Below are 22810 nucleotides of genomic sequence, written 5' to 3' on the forward strand. Positions count from 1 at the left end.
ATATAATACAGATGTCGCCATACATGACAATAATGACATGTCCATTGATTTTGGTTGGCCGAGGGAACTCCATGCGTCCACTGCCTTTTAGCGAGGTATCTTTGTTCTGGCCTAAGTCTAATGCACCAGTATTGTAAGGTCTCTTAAGGCAAGATAAGAAATACTTTGCTACTCTGAATTAGCTTCCATTCTAATGTCTCCTTTCACATTACTTCATGTTGTTATTGTCCTTGTTTTTTTTTTTTTTCTTAGCTGCTGTTTTTTTTTTTCATCATCCACGCTGGTTGGTAAACTAACAAGCTTATTATGTCAAATTTAGAAGACCAAAGTACAGATATCTGCTTTTAAATGCAGGTAGTAAATGTTAAAATGCTGTTGAGAAAAAAATACTCAAGTAAAGTTAAAAAGAAATAATACACAGCAAGTTTAAAATTAGCTGTCCATTAGTTTGCATGGTGAGGACATTACACAATACTCAACATACCAGAGTAAACGAGTACACCCAACTAAACTGATTTGTAAAAAAAAAAAAAAAAAAAAACTCTGGTTTGCATCCAGAATCAACATTTCCTGACATAGAACATATTTATGCCCTTGGACTCAAGTACAAAATACATAAAAATGTATTTTTTTCATAAATACGGTTGAAAAATCTCTGCACGTCAATAAAAGTCAAGCAAATCATTTTTTTTTAATTCAACCACATGTGAGTCCAGTCAGCATCAAAATTCTCAAATGTTCTTGTGCTCACTGAGAAATGAGGGTATAAATTCAATTTATAAAATGGGGCACACTAATTGATGTTGAGGACTGCATGTTTATATTATTTCCCAGACAAAGTTGGTTCTCTAAGAGCAAGCATAATTCACAAGGATAAAGTTGGCTGTGGTACGTGTGTGCGTACATTTGCGTGTGTGTTCCTTTCTTGATGTTGTGTCTGTGTGTGTTCAGACCTTTTCCGATGAAGTCGGATGTTTTAGTGCAGAGTTCCTTTTTTGATGTTTGGCTGACATACGAAGGCAATGAAGAGTTACTGTCTTGGTCCTCCTGATGACAAAGGAGAGAACCACATTCATTAGTTTAAGCACCTCTAACTGTATGTTGATGTCTTTTATGTATGCAAATGCAACGAGAGGGGGAGCAAAAAACAGGATGGACAATCATCACGAACAAATGCAGTCTCACTAGGATTTGTGTTTTTAGATCAAAAATTAAGCAAAAACTAACCTTCTTGACGGTCATCTCGTCCAGTGGATTTTCTTTATAGATCTTCTGTTTCTGTCTGGCCATGGAGATCCAGCTGGGACCCTCAGATTCAACGGTGACACCACGAGCTGCAGCAGGTTCTAAATGAGTCACAGGGTTAATTTTATGGGAACTTAATAACCATGCCAATGTTAGTTTGGCTCCGTGTTCCCAAGAGTGCATTTGTGTGCGTTCGTATGCACCTGAGACACGTTTGCTTTTCACTCCAGTCTCCCCGTGGACATCTGGTTTCTTGGGAAGGGCAGGTTTGGTGAAAACCGGTGGACTTATGGACGGTTTACAACTGCTCATTTCAACTTTACAAGTAACAGGCTGCGCCGGAGGCTCAACGGGTGCCTAAAAAAAGAGCACATCAAATGCAGTGACACGTTCATAGCTACATGGTCTGTCGAAACCACTACGAGTCACCAGACAAACACTGGAAATGTTGCAGTGGGCCCCACAATTGTTTGATTTGGGATCTGGTTATAGTACTAAATCAATCGTAAAAACCTATTAAACATATTTAACAGTTGCCCATCATGAAACTGCCCAAAAAATCTGTATATTGTTTGTTCTTGTGGCATTTTGCTTTACAAACACCAGGTTTTGTTTGGTGGTGGGAGAAAAAATGAAGTTGCGGGTGGCTTTCACCAGTGCACATTACCACAGGAAATTTCACTTTGAAAACAAACAAAAATCACAATTTTCATGAAAATATTTTTTTAACCATAAATAATGTTTCATTCATCTGTCAGCAAGACAGACAAACAAATCAATATTTCACTAGGTGGCAGTAGGCACAGACAACCTCTTGCCAATTACAGTATTATTAATCAATCCAGAACATTCAATCCTACCCCAAAAGGATAAATAAATAAGGGATTGGTTTTCACCTCTGTGTTTTCCTCTTCCGAACTAAAGCGATGCAGAACTGCAGTCTTCCTCAGCCGAATTCCAAAGGGATTGTTGCAGTTTCCCTCCATCGCCACAGCGCTCTCTGTACATAGAAGTGCAGGATAAACCGAACTAGGTGTGAAAGATACGACTCCTTTAAATTAACATTTATTTTTTTATTATTGTTTTTTAACACAATTCGTATAAATGGCCAAGCCTTTAGTTGTGCAATTGTGTCGTTTCTTTTTGTTCCAATCCAGGCGTAAAAAGATGCCACAAGATGGCAGCAGGGGACTGACTGATTTTTTATTTGTTTGGGGAAAATAAAACAACTAAATTAAACATGTTTCCTTAACACCAAGATGGCAGCAAATTAATGCTTTGGCTTGTGCACAAAAGGTAAATTTGTGAGATTTTCAGTCAACGACAGAATAAGTTCCCGGGGAGAAAAAATAAATAAAATTAAAAAAATCAACAAATGAGTGAATCCATGAATTGCAAAAATCATTAGGGGTCTGCACACACTTCTGCTGAAGTGCTCGTCCATTATGTTTGCTCACCTTCTTTACCTGCAGCAGCAGAGGTTTGTGCTGTCTCCGGGTCCTGGACTACATCATTGAGAGCTTTGACAGCAGTCCCACCAGCCACTGTTGTTTTGACACATTTCTCCATCTGGGCCTCCAACTGTGGGTCCTTCTTGGTGGTCTCCTCCACATCCTCATCTCCGGGCTCTTGGCTGGGGGTTGGTGCTGATGAAGGGGGCGGGATCTCTTTGGCCTCCCCACCAGAGAGGGATCTCTGCCAGGCAGGGATGATTGTGAAGCGAACTTTGCTCTCATTGGGACGTTCCGGTAACTGGTTGACTACTTCCTCCTCAGGTGGAGGCATGGCTTCATCTACAACATCTGTATCACAAATCGGAGTCACTGGCTCTTCTTTGATTTCCATTCCAGTGTCAATGGTCTCTTCATCAACATGTTGCTCTGTTATTGTATAAGATGCCGCAACTTTAGGATCTTCGTCAGATGGAGACAACTGAAAGGCAAATGTGCCCGACTCCGAGCACGGAGAGACAAGGTTTGTGTGGACTGGAGTGGTTAGAGGTTGGTAGTTAGAGAAGGTCTCAGTGGGAGTGTTGACCTCAGCATGAGGGAAGGTCTCACTGGCATGGAGGCTCTCGGTGCAAATGGTGGTCTCTTCAAGAGTGACAGTCTCACAGGGAACGATGGGAGTGTTGGTCTCGGCGGGAGGGTCAGTCTCGCTGGGAGTGTTTGTTGTGCTCAGAGCCAAGGTCTCAGTGTCTTGTGAAGGCGATTCAAAGTGTGAAGAAGATAATCTAAATGATATCGTTTGCTTTGTTCCAATTTCTTCTTCCATCTCCAGCAATTCCTCTTGCTCCACATCTCCATCCTTCCCATCGTCTTCTCCTGAATGGAGCTCTGTATGCTTGAAGTCTTCATTCTCCTCTCTTGCTTTACTTTCACGATCATTTTCATTGGGAAACATTTGGCTCTTGAGGTCGGTTACTGGATCACATGACTCCTGAAGTGTTTCAACTTCATGTGTGCATTGTGGGTTACCCATGGCATCGACATGTGAAGTTTCCCTTTGCTCCGGCAATAACGTCACATTGCAAACCTCTTGGCATGTTTCAACGGGAAGCATTTCCCAGTCTTCGTCTTCTGCCACTTCAATCCACTCTTGTTTTTCCTCTTCCTCCACATACGCCCTCACCTCATGACCTTCTGCCTCCAGTTGAAGATTGATTAACTTCTGATCTTCCTTACTTGCTTCAGTTTCCAATTCTTCCCTGTGGTTCGATTCTGTTCTGTACAAGTCGTGCTGTTCTTCAGGTTTCACTTCTTGTGGCAAGTCGTGATGCTCATCCTCTAAATGGATCTGAAAGAAGAAACAAATGAAGTCATGAAGTCAAAAGACCCCGTAAATAACTTTTAGGTGAATGGATGCATCAATGACATGTTAATAATAAAAAATACTTACACAAGGCTGACTGAATCTTTCCACAACAAGTTCTTCCTCCTCCTCTTCTTTTTCATCGTCATCTTCACTTTCTTCTTCTTCATCCACATGTAGGAAAGGACTGGTCAAAGCAACTGCCTCCTCCTCCTCCTCCTCCTCCTCCTCCTCCTCCTCCTCCTCCTCCTCCTCCTCCTCCTCCTCCTCCTCCTCCTCCTCCTCGCTGGACTGATCCAATAGGATGTCACATGGAGCAGTTTGAGGAAATGCAGGCTCATCCTTCACCTCTTCTTCATTTTCCTGTTCCTTGTTCTCTTCATTCAGATCCAGGACAACATCCTCAGAGGCCACACATGGAGTGCAAGAAGGTAGGGGCGTCTTCAAGGAGCTGAGCACTTCCTGTAAGAAGGAGCTGTCACCCTCCACACCTTCTCCAAGTCCATCTTCTTCTCCCAGATCTAGTCCATCCATGCCCTTCTCTTTTCCATTCACAAGAGAATGGTCCCAGAAATCTTGGTGGCCAGCAGGGGGTTCCGGTGTGGCTCTGAAAGCAGAAATGGTGAGGTCTTATTCGTAGGAGAGCCCACCACAATAAAGACAATTAGAAAATGATGTTTACGCACATGGGACTGTCCAGAGAAGAGCCTCCGTTACTGAGTTCGGGGGAGGGCGAAAGCTGAATGTCAGCTGCTACCACCCCCGAGTGACAGGAAGTGTCCTGAACGAGTGAAACGTCCAACTCATCCTCTTCCGCTGCTTCGTGCAACAATGGCTGCTCTTTCTCCTGAGCTTCTTTCTCCTCTTTTGGCTTTTGTTTCAGCGCATCTTCGCTTGCATCTGCATCAATAAGCAGAAACAGATGAAGGAAACAACACATAGAGGTAGATTGGAATAAGAAGGGGGAGGGGGAGCACTAACCTTGTTTCTCCTCTTCCTCTGGTGCCTCTAAACTGTCCGGGAAGGAAATGTTCAATGATCCATCCATGCCATTGTGTTCCTCTGATTTAATCTCAAGCTTCTGCATGGACCAAACACAAAGTAGTAGAAACATCAGCACTACATAAGGATACTATTGGTTCAGAGAGTAAGGAAAGAAGCAAGATACAGGTCAAAACTATCATCGTTCCCATAAGCAGCGACAGTTTCGGATATACAAGAAGCGCTCAAATCACAATAATAATTAAAATGTTCTTAACTTTGACGTCTGTGCAAAGATTTGATAGGCTTTTTCAAAGGCCTAACTTTAACATAAAGGTTACATCCAAGGTATTACATCATATTTTGAGCATGATGAGGATCTGCACTTAAGCCAGATAGAATTTTAAAATGGAAATAATTAACACTTGGAGTCCATCAAAAAAGGAATGAATAGTTTTAGTGTGTTGAAGAGAAACTAAAACTAGACAAGAAAGTGAAGCTATAGGAACCAATAAATTACCCAATAATTTTGTGCAAAATAATAATTTTGTATATTGGTGACCAGCTATCCGATGAGACAAGATATACTTATTATTATTATTATTATATAGTTTTGTTGAGTTCTATAAATTTGTCTACATAATGTACAGCATCTTGTACATGAACAACCTAGAGCCTTTTTTCTTCCGAACCAATACTATTCTGTAGGGTTGGTCTTAGCAATTAAAATGGGTGACAGAAAGTTGGAGAGCTGATTGTCACAGTAAAAATGTTGCATCATTTTCAGCATGTCGATGCTACAACAGTTTGTTTCCGAGGGCGGGACCACTTTTCAACAGTATGAGCAATACACCGCACATATTTGTGTTCTTACATTGGCAGCTTTCCTCCGGTTACAGGCTTTGTGTCTTAGGCCCAGCTTGTGCTTGGCAGCAGAATTATCCAGACAGCCAAAAGGGCTTGCCGGCTGACTGAAATCCCCCGGAACCGTCACCAGGGGGCTCACTGCTCTGCTGGACAACTGGGGAGAGAACAGGAAAAGAAGGTTTGACTTACATTTTTCACTTCATTTACATTGCCATCCATCTTCTTCAGTCCTCATGAGCTGACGGGAGGCAAGGTAGACCCTGGACTGATTGTCAGCCAATCACAGGGCATTGTTTAGCAACACAACTGTAAACACTCAAACTTATGCCTTTGGACAATTTAGACTCAGCAGGCGTGTCAAACCCATTTTTGTTGCGGGTCATATCGTAGTTATGGTTTCCCTTGTGGGGCCATTAATACTATCTTATATTATCGTATACACACAGCAGCATTAAAAAAACAATTTCTAATTTATTTTGAAAGTGGGGTTTTAAAAAAAAAAAATGTTGCAATACCTTACTGTTATTAAAAGATAAGACAATTTACAATTTGGGTATTTTAACAAGAAACACTGAGTTGACATACGCATTTGCGGGCCACATAAAATGATCTGGAGGGCCAGATCTGGCCCCCGGACCTTGAGTTTGACACTGATGATTTAGAGTCTTCATTAAACCCAACATGCAAATTCTTTAGGAAACCAGAGAGTAAAACCCATGCAAGCACGTCGAGAAGATAATTAAAACCTGAAGCTTCTCAACTAAGTAGACATACTAACCACTCGAAGGAAGATGTTCCGTTAAAAAAACAAGTCTTAAGGATTACGTTTGAGAAATGAAACCCAAATACCAACTGTAACCACAACCTTGTCTGCCATTATTTGGAGAGATTAGTTCCAGACAGTGCAACTCACATCACACATGAGTCACTGACTTGTTGTGGATTTGAGAAGGAAACTGCACACCATGAACTGATGGTCAGTTGGTGTTGAGAAGGAAACTGCACACCATGAACTGATGGTCAGTTGGTGTTGAAAAGTTACAATTCTTCCTTGAATGATGAAGTCTGCAGATAGGAAACCAAAAAGGAAATAGAGCACGACTGTGTGTGACTACATCCAGCTGTCTAAATATTAGCTGTGCTTTAAACACTTGTGGTGTTGATTATACAGTAGAGCAGAGTCTTGTGCTTTGCTCCATCAAGAAAAGATTTCAAACTTGGAAAAGTTTCAAGAAAAACTAAAGTATGACAGAGAGAACTCACTTTCCCAGTTGCGTTTTAAGTGTTGGATTCAACCTCTTCACTTTCTCGCCCAATTTGTCATGTTGTAGCCTAATTCCAAATGTACAAACACATTTTAGCTTATAGATTCAAATTAACCCTCTTCAATCTATCTCCATCTATCCTCTTTATCCATTCTATGTGCATTCATATTCACACCTTAGTTGAAGCAACGGCAACATGTCTTCTTGAGTATGCTCCTCGGTCCTTAGTGACTTTTAATGGCTGAGGCCAGCATGACACAATCCGTGCCATGCTTGAGTGCATTTGACACCTGAAGACCAGTTTGGCTAGTGTGAATGCTCTGATGCATACTCAAGTCTGGTAGACATCCTGGTGGGCCAAGATCTGGAACTAATGGTCATAAACACGCACAGCAGGAGGCAGAAGAAGAGCGGAATCCCCGCACAAGTCTGACATGGTTCAGATGGCCAAGTGTGAGTACGCCCTAGAACGCTCTGGAATATGTCCCTCACAGCTGCATTAGTTTACTGTGGTTTTTTCACCATATTCCCAACTGTAAAAGGAATATTTAAACTCTTTTTTTTATCCCCCCCCACATATTTTTTTTTGCTCATCATTTAGGGTTGTTTTTAGCACGGAAAGCCCACGTTTACTTAAATAGTCAAACTTTTACTGACTGCAGTTTTTGTGCACATTTAAAGGCAGAAAACTTGTCAACCCACCTTGAAATGAGCTTCTCTACCATAGATGTAAAACTATGCCTGTTTAGCCCATCGGGCTTGTGCTAAACAGAAGGTCAAGAGGTTTACAAGTGAAGTATAAAGAGTGCGGTTCAAGACAAACACAGTTTTAAGGGTCTGAACAAGGTGGTGAGATGGAGCTGAGGAAGGAGATCAAAACACATGAAGGCTTTTAGAGTAACCACAAGTGATTCAACTGAATCGTGAGATTTTTTTTTTTTATCTCGACGTAGTCACATGGGAAATATCTCAATAATACAAAGCTCTGCTGCACAGCCTAAAGTGTCCTCACGGCTTTCATAAATCACATCAAGTATTTTACCAAGCTGGCTTTCCTGGCCTACATTCTGCAAAACATTACTTTTCCTTTCTAGAAATCTTAACATTTAATCTTACGCCACCACACTAACCAGTTTATCAAACAGAGCTCATGCCTTGATATTGTATATATTAGAACTGTCCTAAACCCAAAGACATCCGTATAGAAGATTCTACAAGCCGATTGTGTGGCTCGATCTCTACAATTACCTGGTCTTCGTCACTATCTACCCCCGTACGGTTGAGTGAATTGTTCCTCTCAGCCTGATTCTGAAAGACACAGGTGGAAAGAAACAATGATGCATGTGTGAAAAGGTGTGGCAATTAGGTGGCGTGACAGTAGTGTGCATGTTACCGTGGCTGCTTGAGAAGATGTGTACTCAGGGGGACTGCAGGGCAGACCGTCATCCTCCGACATGGTTCCGGCATCTTCCGTCCTCTTGACACACATCAGCGATGGAGGAGAGCCCAGCCTGATGGCCTGCTTCAGCTGAAGCTGCAATTCCGTGTAAAAGGCACACACAACAGTTGTTGATGCATCTTATTGAACAGTACAATCCAACACACAAATACCAAATGTCAACACTTAGCTATAGTAAACCACAAGTCCGGTTCAGACGCTAAATCCAAGACAAACTAGCTTTGCTTCTGACCACACTCACTATGCCGTGTATTATGTAAACACAGAATTTTGTATTGGATCTCGTTACGTGATCCTATCTTCCCAAAAGTGATAGATTTGACAGCATTTTTATTCATGTTTCACTAGAGTAGACGCAGTAGGTGGAATTCGAGGCCTTTATAAAAATGTTGTCATTGTAAGAGGCAACAGACGGTTCTTTGAGAATGTCTTCCCATGTTTACAGTCTCACTGATGTAGAGTATGATTAACAGACAATGACTTGCTCATACAGTCACCACAGAGGGGTGAGTGTTTAATTTTGAAAGTGTGTCTGTTTGCCGTGAAGTATCATAGAAACTAAAACCGACATACTTTATCGGTTTGCTGCATGTTACGCTGGTATTGTCAATCAGTGACTCATTTATCAAGGTGCAAAAGAAACACAGTATGTTCCTTTCTTTTTTTTTTTAAATCATTTTTACAGTAGGGATAACAGAATACCTTGAGGGGTAATGTTAACAGGATTTAGATCCAAGTACATGACACTTAAAGAGTTATGTTTCCATCATCAATAGGTCAATCAGTCATCATAAATAAAAATGTCCAAACATTTTCAGCTGATACACGTTGTGGCCTGTATCGTGATACTCTTGGAACCACACACACAAAAATAATACTTTGACCTGGATCATGTGGTGGGATGGAGGGCAAACATTCAGAAACAAGGCCACAATGTGGGTGGCAAAACGTGCAATCTTTATCCCATGTGCAGCTTGCTTGTTACATAATATGTTTGCACCGAATCTGACTCCTCGCATATCAAAATGACAGGCCGGTTCAGAGTTGAGGTTTACGGCCAGGATTTCATAATCAAGTTCTTCAAAAGTGTATATTTTGAAGCTCGAAAATATTTTACAAATGAACAAGTCATTCTTTAGAATTCTGTTACGCTGTAAATAATGTGACCATGAGAAACTAGCAAAAGTTTCCTGAGTGTCAAATCTGCTTAAGGGAGCTTTATTGTATAGACAGCTTAGAGGAGCGGTTTAACTGCGGGTCAGTCTTACATCGTCCATTTTTAGTCACTTGTTTTGACACACATTGTTCTGTCAGTCTGCTCCCTTTACCATCATTAGTTTTAACTCTGACTGCCTGGAATTTACATTACTATTAGCACATCAAGATGATATCACTATAAAAACTCGCTTTGGTTACGTTCCCATCCCTGAGTTTAATCACAATGACATGAAGGGCTTGTTCTTTCAACTCTGAGCTTTTTTTTTTTTTTTTTTTTCATGTATTGGACATTTTGGCTACAATTATTTGTTGATGGCTGCAGAGATCAAATGTTTGGCTCAGTTTGTGATGAATTTCTCTTGTGATGATAGTTACAAGAGTACCTGAAGAGATTTCACTTTTCCATGAATGCTGTCCTGAGATGCCCCCAGAGCCTCGTTGGCCTCCGACGAGTCCGAGACAAAGACGGAGTCGTGTGACAAGGCCTTGCTGCCCAGGCTAATCTTTGACCTTTAGAAAACAGGAAATATGGGGGGGGGGGTTAGGCCACAAAACTATTTTCCTCCTTTACTTCTATGTGTAATAGAGTAACATTTCATCCTACTATGGCATGTTCTTGCATTTTAAAAGTGGGGTATATTTGTCTACTGAGCCACAACAGGAAGAGGCAGTAAAACATTTTCTTTAAAGAAAGGAAATTAGTACTATTCTCAGGAAGAGATGCTCCACTTTTTAAACAAACACGGGAAAAAGCAGTCCTGCATTCCAGAGACTGGGAGATCAGGAGATGAACACTTAGGATCACAATTAATATTTAGTCAAGTCATATTTAGGAAAATAACACTTCACTTGACAAACGCTGTGTTTATTATTTTTTGCATGTTCTTCCTCCGAACCATGAAACCCTTGAGCATGGATCGGTCATATAAACAGAACAATCGTAAAGGAATCCCAGACCGATTAACAGTGGTTGTTTTTTTAGCAGCATGTACAGTACAAAATAGTAAACTAGAAATGTGTCCCATGCATGTTAACCGTGTTGCATGTAATAGCAAAGGTCAATTGACACTGGTGGTTAGTGACTCTGCATTGGGCATTTGGCAAACCTTTTTAGAAGGCACTTATAGACACACAAAAAAAAAATCAATTAAATTACCAAAAATGCATCCTTTTGGAATGTGTGAGAAAGTTAGAGTACAAAGATCAAACCCATGGCAAGAACATGCAATCACCGCATTGTAATGATGGAGCCGAGATTCAAACCCCGAATCTCAACACTGTGAGAAAGACATTTGGCCATTGTGTTGCTCTCCTTGTTAACATTCTGAGTAAAATTAAGTAATACAATTATCATCTGAATATAAAAAAAACTTTGGGTCCCTATTTAACAGACATTGGACTTTTTGCAAAGAGCATGTGTACGAGTATGATCTTACCCTTTCCCCTTCTCCGAGCGACTGAGAGTATTGTTTTCGGATGTTTTGCTGATGTTATCACTCGACTGGCTGCCTTTAAGCTCTGCATGATCTCCTGACGGCTCCTTTTTCTTCTTCCTCACAAAGAAGTTTTTAAAAGTCTGGAACTTGGACTTCTTCTTTCCTGAAGGGATACATGAGAGAACCATGTTTGAAATACACAAGCAGAATTTTTGCTCTCCGGTTGGTCGTGTTCTGACTCATTCAAACAAACACCGCGGTGGTACGCTATGAGGCAATTACGCACACAGCATCTTTATACACTGCCAAAATATGAAGTGCAGTTCCCGCAATTTGCCTGTTGGCTTTAATAGCTCAGGTAGGCACATGAGGGGAAAACCACGCGTATGAGTGTTTACACAGATAAGCACATAAACACAACACACATGCTGTAAAGGGTGCCCAAGTGACTGCGGCTCCATTAGCACTGTAGCAGAAAACGCAACAACTCTTTTATAAGCTTTTAAACAGCTACAGAGTGCTTTTAGTGAGAAAGTCACGGAAGTGGGGAAGTTGGGGGGTTGAGAATGATTAAGTGTAAGAGTATGAGACTGATTTCAAGACATAATGAGCAAATTTGCTACTGCGGCCTGCTACCCTTTCACTGACTGAATGGAAATGAAATATTTTCTTTATTATCTAATGATTTTCAAAATACAGCTGAACCTCGATTATATGCGGACTTTGAGGTCCAGAATTTGGGAACCCCAAAAGCGTGTCATTTAGAAAGTCTTGGAAGTGTAGTAAAATCAAAGCCACAGGAAATTGCAGTAGGGAAATACGTGCTACGTGTTTGCATTTGGGGAATAACATCATTGCTCTAGATGAAAATTAATATGATATAATTATTACAAATTATTATATTAACAATCGTGGTAGCGATCACGTAGGGATGTCCTATCCTATTCGCATAAGCAGCCATGCGCTTGTGTTGTTTTCCAAATGTTTTAAGGTTAGTGCTCACAGTTCAAAAGAAAATGTATTTATGACGAAGAAAATTGGGGTTCATGGCCAAACCGCATTTGACAGAAAGTCTCGTGGAATTGAAGCACATAAAATCAAGGTTCAGCTGTAGCTAGTAATTATATGTATAACATAATTCTAACTGGTTCAACTTATTAATACCAGAAGTTAATGGCTCCACAATAAGACTAAGACCAATATTAGCCCTTACTTATCTTGCAAAAAAAAAAAAAATGCCGTTTCGGATTTTCCTGAAGACTACATTTAATAACAACTAATAACTACTTTGAAATGTAAACAAGATGAAAACCCAAGAGCTGTCTGCAGTTAGGAACGAAGAAAGTCTAGGCACAAACATTGGCAGTAGCTGGTTTAACACTGTTTGGACTGTTCTAACAAAGGAAGAAACTACTGGTGGATTAAGAAACAGACATCCAGCAAGTAGACCAAAAACAGGAGCAGATGCAGACCTAACATTTTGAGAGCTGTAAATAAACCTTAGAATAAAGTGATATCAACAAACTGCAAGAACGCAGAAGTGAAGTCTTTTATATTCTGCGAGAAATAGATTTATGGACTGATCACACAAAGCTTAACCTTGACCCAAGTAATGGACAATTTGGAGCAAAAAAAAGAACCTGATCCCAAACATACGCACTCATCTGTGAATTACAGTCATGATTTGGGTTCTTCTGGGGCTTGCCCATACATCTTTGACTCTAAAGCGTATGCATTTTAATGCTGAAAAGGAAACTAAAGATACAATCAAAAGTAAACGAGAGGCTGTCATGAAAGCCCATTCTATGATCCCGATGGGTCACATTCTCGATACAAGCTATTGCAAAAAAATGATCAAGCCTTTTTTCACTTCATTCTAATTTAAGTCTCTCTGTTCCAATACAACAGCTACAGCAAAAAATAAAACTAAATACAGGACGGAGTGTACATTAGGTGAAAGACAGCCGACTTCCCAGCCTAATCCTAACCTGCATTATCTAGTTATTTGAAAAAACTAAAAAGTCCAATTCAGCGCTTTAGCACAATACTGAGATGAGAAAAAAAACACCCAAACATACAGTTTAGGGCAGGGTTCAACAATCCTGGTTCTTGGGGTCCAGTGTCCTACATGCTTTCTATGTCTCCCTGGTGCAACACACTTAAATCAAATCATCAAATAATCCATCAATTTGCAGAAGCTGTATAAGCATCCTGATCATTAGAATCGGCTATATTGCGGCAGGGAGACATAAAAACATTACGGTTACCGCTTGAAGAGCTTATTATGTTAGTGTTTTAAAACATTTGACATGAATCTCATTTACTTGTCTGAGTCATATGTGAAAGAATTCTTGGTATTCCTTCAAGTCTCGATTAAACTAAATTACAGTTGGAAATGTGTTTGGAATCTGAGGACTAGTGCACATTTTGCCTGAAAATGCCGCATTTAACCAGATTAGCTACCTTTATGTCAAACATGAAGGAACGTGTTTTTCCCAGTCATTTTTTGTGCGTTTGTGGGGATGTTGGCAACTAATTCTCATTTCACAAAGTGAACAGCTTTAGCTGTACTTGAAGAGCTTCCAGCATGCTCTTGATGAGTCTTCAGGGGCCTTTCTGCAATACAAACGTGAAAGTCAGGTTGAAACACCATCAGGTACTTTTATTTTGCTACTTCAGGTGCAATACACTGCTAAGGTAAAGGAAGGTCAGCCTGAGTAACTTTTGGAAAAAAATGGGATATTTTATTCAATACAATTTCGTTCACTATTATTACTTGCACACATATATGTTATCATGTGGTGCAATAGGAATCGACCAACAGCACATGTCCCGGGAAAACTGTGACCTTTGACAGGGAAGAGAGGTGAAGCACATTGATACTGACATTGCATCAGCATGTGTTAGGAATGACACTATGAGGTCATGCTGTCTCTCAGAGCAGTTGGCGTTATGACTTTCAAGTACTAACTGGAAGAACAAAAAGGAATAAACAAGCAGCAGGAGAAAAGCCTATCACGGATTTATGGGTTTTAAATAAACACACATTTCTTAAAAGTAAGATGTAATGCAATTTCTATTTTAACAATTAACTGTCAGTACTAAACGGCTAGTCCGTGGGCTGATGGACAGCTCCAAGGAATCTCATTCTACGGATCCAATCAAAGCACAAAAGATTCTACGAGACCCGAAAGGGAGATGAGTCATCTGTTCAGTACTATCACTGGAATCAAGTTAAGAACAACAGGACATGGTGTGAGAGCAGTACACAACACTGCCTCCTTGTTACAATCATAACATCATCACGTGTTATTTATCTGCGTGACGCACAATGTGATGTGCTTGGGCATGTGAGACAATTTTAGGTGCATCTCTGCTTCATTTCCTGCTAGCACCTTCAGTAAGACCAGAGAAATATCTCCAGTGGCCTGTAAATATCTGCTGCATGATACGCTGATAAAACACAATTTTCTTTGAAAATAATATCCTTCTGCAAGTATCTCTATGTATCTTTTCTTTTAATCTGTAGTGCAACCTCTAAATTCTAAAACCGTGAAATTATTATCAAATATTAAAATTCTGGGAAATAAATAATAATAATAATAATAAATGTAAGTTAACAATCACAAAACAAACTTCAATTTGGAAATTCTGAGAATTTTGTAACCTGATTATTATGTTTATGAACTACAAAATAAATTTTGGACAACTCTGGGGATTCCACTGACTGTAATACAAACTGTAGGTGTTTTTGTAGACATTACTTTTGCATGCAAATAAGCAGATTTAGTTTTTGCAAAATAAAACAGTACAACCACTGAAATTTTGTATAATAACATTGCCTAAAAGTAAATCCAGAATTTTTGAATAATATAACTTACATTATGTTGTATTCAGTAAATGAATATACCTGAGCACTCTTCCACAACCTCAACAGGCTCCTGGTTGGCCATCACATCTGGAGGTCCTGATGCCATGGCTGCAGGGTCACTGCTGCAAAAGAAATGAGCATGGTGAGCCTCTCCCCTCCTGAAGAGATTTTTTTAAATTTTTTTTTTAATAAATGTGACTGTTGTCCACTTGCAAGGGGATTGAACTCACATGATGACTATGTGATTCAAGTGTAATTCAAGTTAAACTTGTGTCTCGTTATGGCTGGGTAGGACAAAACTATTTTCAGTTAATAAAGGCATTTCTATTTTTACTACAATCCAAGAACCTCAAACAAACTGCACAATCAAGTTCAAATAATCCCACGGGGGCATCTGAGCTATATTTACCATCGCCTGCTGCTGATGCCCATGTCCTGTCACTCAGCCAGACATGGTGAAATGTTTTCATATTGAAAGTACCTGCAGTTTCTCGTTAAACGTTAATATCTTATTGGACACCAAAAAGTTTGAGCCAATAAGAGTACAGCCCCAAAATTGTGAAATGATAGAATATTTGGATGCTGAGCAATTATTATTAAAGTTTTTAGTTTGACGACTTTAGATTTAAAGTTTTTAGTTTTTTCCTTGTACTTGAATTTTATCATTTGCCTGCTATTTTGTGTTTGGAAAGGTGATCATTAATAAAATACTGAATCAAAGGGGTCTATGGATGTGATGGAATTACAGTATGTTCTTTCAGTATTAGTCACACTGCTGTGAACACAAGGAATTCCGTGTAACACAATTATTTTATCAATTTTATTTTATTTTTATTATTAATATTTCATTATAATCCTTTATTATAATTTTATTAATTATTCGTTCAATCACTTCTGAGTGTAAATTCTCACATCATTATGAAGCAAGCCCAGCTTTTATTTTATATTATTATTATTATTATTATTGTTATTTATTTATTATTATTATTTTTATTATTATTTAAATGGTCTACTAATTTTTGTTGTACTGGCATTTTAAAAAATTGTATTTTTAGAAGGTTTACATGTCGACAACGCTCACCATTGTTTCTGTTTTGAAGAGGGTCTTCTTTTTTTACATTAAGGAAGTAGCCTACAAGCTTCTTGTCATCTGTGTTTAGATTATAAAATCGTAGCAAATGGAACATTCTGGAGTTTATCACATGCTGATGGCATTTATACAACAACAAATATAACCAACCCCCTTTTGCAAAAAGCTTTCCTAATTCTCCATTCTGCAGAACGGAAAGAATTTGTAAAACAATTTGATTCTAAACAGCATTTTACCCCAACGCACAGACATTAAATCAGTAATAATCTCAAAAATAGTGATGGACTCACTTCCTCCCAGATCTGAACACAGTAAACAATACAGTTCTCAGGAAAGACTATTATGGACCCTCAGTATCACAAGTGCCAGTGTTAGTCTTTTGTTATTAGGTTGTGTAAGTCTTGTGTTTTCAGTATACTGAATGTGCATGTGCATGCGTGTGTTGTGGGTTCAGTAGTGAGACTGACAAACAGAATTGGATTTGAGTGCTTTGTGACCAAACCAACAATTGATTTAAACCTTGGGGTCAGAAAATTCAACAATCAAACCAACATCCGGATCAACCTGCCCTTTTTGACTTTTTGGAAAAAGACTGAATGTGTACTCGTGGCTCGCAGGCAATTTTCTTTGATGGACCACATCACATGATGCAGTTTTTGCTCTCCATCTGGCAACCGCAGTCTACTTCGGTTCTGGCGTTGAGCTCTTCCTATTCCTTTAGACTAAAAGGGAGTGTATGTCGTACTGTTTTAAAAGTGATCCATTTAAAGTCACGCTTGTAAATGACCTGTCAGGGAAAGTCAAAGCTAATGATTGCCAAACAAAGGAACGCCATGACTTTACTGCTTGCATAGTATATTTGGATCATTGCTGTTGTACTTCACTTTTGAAGGCGGCAGCAACCCACATTTTGAACTATTGTCTGGTTTTAAAACTAATCAGGAAGTCTAACCATCTGCAGCGACAGACCTACGCATTTGTGTGCCAGAATTTCACATATATGGAGAGGCACAAATAAACACGAGGCAACAAATTTCATATAAATGAAATCAAGTTATTGTATGACTGTTTGCCAATGTCTCTTTGCTCATAAAATGTATGCTGTAACAACAGTTAAAGTCCAAATAAGGCTGCAAGCCGGTAAATTACAAGCGTAATACATCACATGCACTTTTTTGTTGTGAGAGGCAGAGAGAGGCCTTCAATTGGCTAAAAAGAGATATTATAGATTGCTGGAAGAGGAGATAAAGTAGCAGCTGCTAATCTTTAAAGGACATTCATTGAAAAGATCATCTGGTGTAGGCAAGACCCCCCATCGTCTCGGTTTAGTTCAGACATTGCAGCCGGATCCAAATTCTCTGCCACTTGAGGGGCATTACCCAATACATCTATTGCAACTGAAAATGTTCTGTCCTGCTTAGATGATTTGGGTATTCGAGAGAGGTTTTGGGGGGAACTTAAATGCACTATGCCAACAAGAGGGAAACCTGGTGGACATGTTTGTGAGTCTCTTTAAGAACATCAGTGACCGAGGCCAGATTGGTGATTATTGAATGACACGATGAAATGTTTTGTTATCTTCAATGTAAATTCTGCTTATTTTTACATTTCAGAATTTTTAGTATGATCGCACATTTAACTTGTTCTGATTTTTTAAGTTGTATGTATGTTTATTGTATCGTATCCTTAATTTTAGTCATTCACAATCCGTCGACATGACAATCAAAATAAAATATTGAAATGGTTTACCTTTCTGTTGTGCAAAAGTTGCACATTGATCTTTGAAACACTACAACATGATTTAGACCTGCCGAGACTAAACACCACTTTCAGCACTCCATCGGAAATGACAATGTTCCTTCTTTTAAACCATTTCTAAAAATGATTTTTCAGGCTCTAAAACACAATTTTCATGTTAAAGGAAGGGCTAAACCTGCACCGATTTTCATGCTAAAATTATACCCCAATAATTACCCCCCCTCATTCACGCAAAAGGTTAGGATCATTAACCCGCTCAAGCCCATGAAGCATTTGAGCTTGGGCCTTTATTATCAGTCATCTGCCAACATTGTACAGTGACAGTTTTTGTGTGTTCATAAAAGACAAATAAAGGTTTGCACACCAAATGTCCTTAGTATTGTCCACTTTAAGAAATCCACAAGGTTTCATAGCCTTATTTTCGGTGTCAGGGAGCTGGGGGTCTAAATGACTGACCTTCGCCCACTTCCAAAGCTGGCTCCCCACGGTGACATCCTCCGCTTCATCTATGAGAAAGATGGGGGACGATAATGAAGAACGAAGGAAGAGAAAAGATGAGCAGTCATGATGAGGTCATTCATGAAGCGCAAAGGAAGTGACGGAGGGGGAGTTTATGAGAAAACAGTGGCGACAAATAAGGGAGAAAGATCGCAAGAGCAGAGGGAGTCACAGATGGGGTTGTGGGAAAGAGCAACATGAAGAGAAAGAAAAAGCAGTTAGATAAACAAATGATCGGGAAGAGGAGAAGGAAAGCAAACTTACAGTAAACAGAAGAGCCCTTCCAGCAGAACGCACCAGTGAGCTTTTGAACTAAACATGGTATAAAGCCCACTGTTACACCCTTACACACTGACATGTTTTTTGCCATCTTTTTACCAGCTCGGTGTCCACATACTGCCGCGGGACGGGGTGTTCGAGTCAAAGCAGCAATTTGCCAGCTTCTGAGGCCTAACAAGTATAATGCATCCTACGTGCATGAGAGGGAAGTTTAACACCCAATATATCACATCTCTGTGTTGAAAACAAATCAAATTGTCTTAATGTGGCACGCAGCAATAACTGCTTATCTAAGCGCAGTGTTGTGGAAAAGGAACATTACAGATATTTTGGTGTTTTGGGAAATTTGTATTCACGTTTTTCTAAAAGGGGCATAGCGACCAGTCCAGGTTCAAGTCTAAGTTGATGTCAGTTGGGATTTGCTGCAGCACACCGCAACCCTGAACTGAATAAACTCAAGAGGAAATGTATGGATGGATCATCTATAACCTCTAACTTTCCTTGAAATGTCCTTGATAACTCTCTAGTCTTAGATAACTTTCATGATATCTCAAAAGAACTTTTAATGAATGGAATAAACACGACTTTACAAACTGAGAGGGTGAATGGAGGAGAACACTTAAATAAGAGTAGGCAACATTCAATATCCAACGCAAGAGGACTTGGATAAAGGGGGCATCAACTTGGGAGGGTGTGCGGGGTCAAGCACACAGGATGTGTCGATGAGACAGACATGAAGGGTCAAGCAACAAATCACTTGGAAAAGATTGTTGCAGGACACTGTCATGGTGATCAAGTTTTTTTTTTTAATAAATAACTACCATATATTTCAGTATGCACAAAAATTACAAAAACGATACAAAATATAATGCAAAATCCGTGCAACGTGGTATGCAAAAAGACCTTGCTGGCCCAACATTAGTGACCTCTCACTAAATTCTTCTGAATGGCATGGATAAACACTCCCTGAGACACTACAAATGTATAAAGTCTTTCTGAAGAGTATTTTAGATACAAAAGTATGTTTACAAAACAGAGATTATTGTGCTCCAGCTTGAGTAGGAGGTTCATTCTTGTATTGCTAGAAATAAATTTGGGCAGAATATAAACATTCTGTTAGCACAATTGAAAAATGGTGACCAGGAATGAACCAAAATATAGTTTTACACCAACTTAATTCTGAAACCTGTATTATTTGTTGAAACATTTCACAAGATGCACTCCAAGTTTAAGTTCACCTATAAAAACAAGATTCATCATTCTGGAGGTCTGAACAAGTGTAGGCATCTGATTGTTCTCTTTCTTTCCAAGATGATTGTGCAATAATTAAAAAAAAAAAATTAAATGTTCTCTTAAAACCACAATAGTGTCAACATGGTATGACTGAGCTGGAACCCAACAGCCTTAGTCTAGGCAAGCACGTGCATGTATGTGTCTATGCGTGCGTGTCTCTGCGTGTGTGTGTATTGTGTGTACATGTGTGTAGGTGTGTGTATTTGTGTGCATGTGTGTGTGTGTGCGCGCGTGTATGTGTGCCAGAATTCTTACATAATGGATTAGCACATAAATGCCTGCCTTTATTAGGCAGATAAAATAACATCAGTTTCGCATCTAAACATGCAGTATATAAAGACTTGCGTCAAAGCAGTGGGTACAAATGAGACAATCAAAATATCTGCCGAGGTTAGACATGCATTCAGAATTCCTGCAGAAGTGAGGGATGTGTGCAAGCGAACAGTCAAATTGGTGAAGCTTATTCTTATGGCCACTGCCTGAATGACACAACAAAAATCCAGTCTAATTCACCTTAATTGCTCAATGAAACCAGTGTCACCAGACTCACTGCACTACAGGCGCACAGCACTTATTAATGAACAACATCCAGGCTAAATAAGATGACTGCTGACAAGAACATCTTCTCTAGCCTGGAACATAAAAATGTATTTCATTCTTTCTAAATCTGAATTAAAAAAAAAAAAAAAGCTTTACAACGAAGGCACACTACTGCAGAATTCAGCGAGGTTATCGTGGTAGTATCTGTCTGGCTTCTTGTGCTATTCAGGAAAACTTTTCTGAAATTCCCTATTAGTGTTTAAAATATCGGCAGTACAAGCTGGATTTTTCATTCCCTTTACCCTGATTATTTTGCCTCATATTTTTCAAAAACTTTGTTTTCTCTCTTCGCAGTTCTGACATTGAATGAAGGGATGATGACACATTGAGATATATATTTGAGCCGTAACAAAGGTATGATGGCTCCCGTATGTAAGGGAATGGCGTAATGCTAGGAAAGAGCGTGAAGTTTTCATGCATCTTTTATTTAAATGGAGTAGTCATGGCATAAAAGGTCACACTGTAGGAGTAATATCCCAGTTGACTAGATTCAATTTTTTTTGTTTTTTTAATAGTAATATCAGAGTTAGAATTTCCCAACAAGCTCCTGCAGGAAAAAAAACACTATTGTGGTATTAAATTGAGTTCAGTTTTGTACAAGGCAAACATTAAACTTAATTATAAAAATATCCCACACACTCACACATATTGTGAGCACATTGCTTAGTGTAGAGTGCAGATGGATTGAGTTTGGTAATGTGACGTTGGTGACTTGATGATGAGCCACAGGCCTTCAATTTACAGAGAGAAGCGGAAATGCAAAAGGGAATCTGGAAAGAAGGCTATGAGAATATATGAGCAGTAGCACTAAGCGTCATACGCAAAGAATGCAGAAGAGATAAAGTGGAAAGTGACAAGAGTGAAGCTTCATCCCGAAGATGATATATGCGTATCTAAGTGATTGAGAATTTGCTGATTGAATTTCAACCTAAAATCCACTACAACTTTTACAGTGAAAATAAATTGGCCTTCTGTAAACTTCCACTCTACGGTATGAATGCTGCTGGAACACTCCGATTGAGTGTTTTTGATTCTAGAATTTTGATTTTAATGCTGTTTTGCACGCAAGTAATCCAACAGTCAGTCACAAGGCAGCTTGGCCACGAGTCGAGTCTTTCAAATAAAAATGCCTGTAACAAAGTGAACTAGTCAAGGCCTGAATAGCTGCGGGGAAATCACTCAATTGGAAATGTGAGGAATTTCTCAAAGAGGATATCCTGAACCGTGTTCTACTGCTCACTGGGACAATTACACAAGTTTTTACAATGTGTTCGACACAGTGTGGTACTTTGTAAGAGTATACAGTATATATCTGGTATAAATTTCATTAGGACCTTTGTTACTCGTCTCATTGGTTAGAACAGAACCTCTCTTATCTGGAGAATGGTGTACAGCAGCATACTTGTAAATACGCACACTTGGGATGCGCAAAGGCACACATTTGCAAACCACCCTTGCCCCCACCATCACACACACTCTCCTACTTGAAATGCAACTGTTTTCTTAGCAACGAACCTTACAAGGACTCCAGACAGAACCTGACCAAACATTGCCATCAGTCATTCTGCCCCCGTCTGTGCTACATTCATTCACATCACCAGTCCTGCTAAACAAACGCGGCCAACTGCTGCACTCGTGGGCTTTTGCTTGTATAGTAAAAACCTCTCCATCTAATATTGTGAAATGAAAGGCCATTCTTATTCTTTACGTGTTACGTATTACATTGATGTAAATATACACTGAAAAACAAACAAAACAATATTAAGCAGCTTTGCTTGTTTATGGAGAAAGTAATCATGCTGGTCGGAGCAGCCCCATTCATTGCAAAATTCTATGGGCCATCTACTTTAAGCGGATTTTTGTGGTCCATTTTAGGAACACATTGATCCAGCACTACCGGAGTACCCAACTTCTTTGTGTCTGGGATGAAACAGAGAGCTCAAAAATAAATATCCTTCTGTTTCCATGACCAAGGGTCTGACCATCAGGCACAATTGTAGTTTGCTGGCTGAAGCAATTGTACAGCAACAACATTCTTCTCTGGGCAGCATTATGCCACTTAATGTGACAATGTTGCCTTGTTCAGAATGATTTTGCTAAGGAAAGCTACTCATGGCACAAATATATCAAGTTGAAGTA

At 39.5% G+C, this 22810-nt stretch overlaps 1 protein-coding gene across 6 annotated transcripts in view; it reads right to left on the minus strand.

Moving 5' to 3' along the window:
• zgc:66433 (uncharacterized protein LOC321250 homolog) overlaps positions 1-22810 on the minus strand; it is a 36369-nt gene that overhangs the window by 2270 nt on the left and 11289 nt on the right. For 2 of the 6 annotated variants that reach the window (XM_049733740.1, XM_049733704.2), the window contains exons 2-16: positions 18458-18507; positions 15193-15275; positions 11283-11445; positions 10230-10356; positions 8563-8703; positions 8418-8477; positions 5912-6058; positions 5038-5137; positions 4743-4956; positions 4144-4663; positions 2703-4041; positions 2142-2245; positions 1449-1602; positions 1228-1346; positions 954-1047 (exon numbers count right to left, since the gene is read on the minus strand). In XM_049733740.1, the coding sequence (XP_049589697.1) occupies positions 954-1047; positions 1228-1346; positions 1449-1602; positions 2142-2245; positions 2703-4041; positions 4144-4663; positions 4743-4956; positions 5038-5137; positions 5912-6058; positions 8418-8477; positions 8563-8703; positions 10230-10356; positions 11283-11445; positions 15193-15275; positions 18458-18507 (3415 nt within the window). The remainder of the gene's footprint in view (positions 1-953; positions 1048-1227; positions 1347-1448; positions 1603-2141; positions 2246-2702; positions 4042-4143; positions 4664-4742; positions 4957-5037; positions 5138-5911; positions 6059-8417; positions 8478-8562; positions 8704-10229; positions 10357-11282; positions 11446-15192; positions 15276-18457; positions 18508-22810) is intronic. The other 4 variants (XM_049733711.1, XM_049733750.2, XM_049733729.2 and 1 more) reach the window with 3 other exon arrangements.

This window comes from Syngnathus scovelli, chromosome 1 (assembly GCF_024217435.2).
Source record: "Syngnathus scovelli strain Florida chromosome 1, RoL_Ssco_1.2, whole genome shotgun sequence".
In the NCBI taxonomy this organism is placed as follows: Eukaryota; Metazoa; Chordata; class Actinopteri; order Syngnathiformes; family Syngnathidae; genus Syngnathus; species Syngnathus scovelli.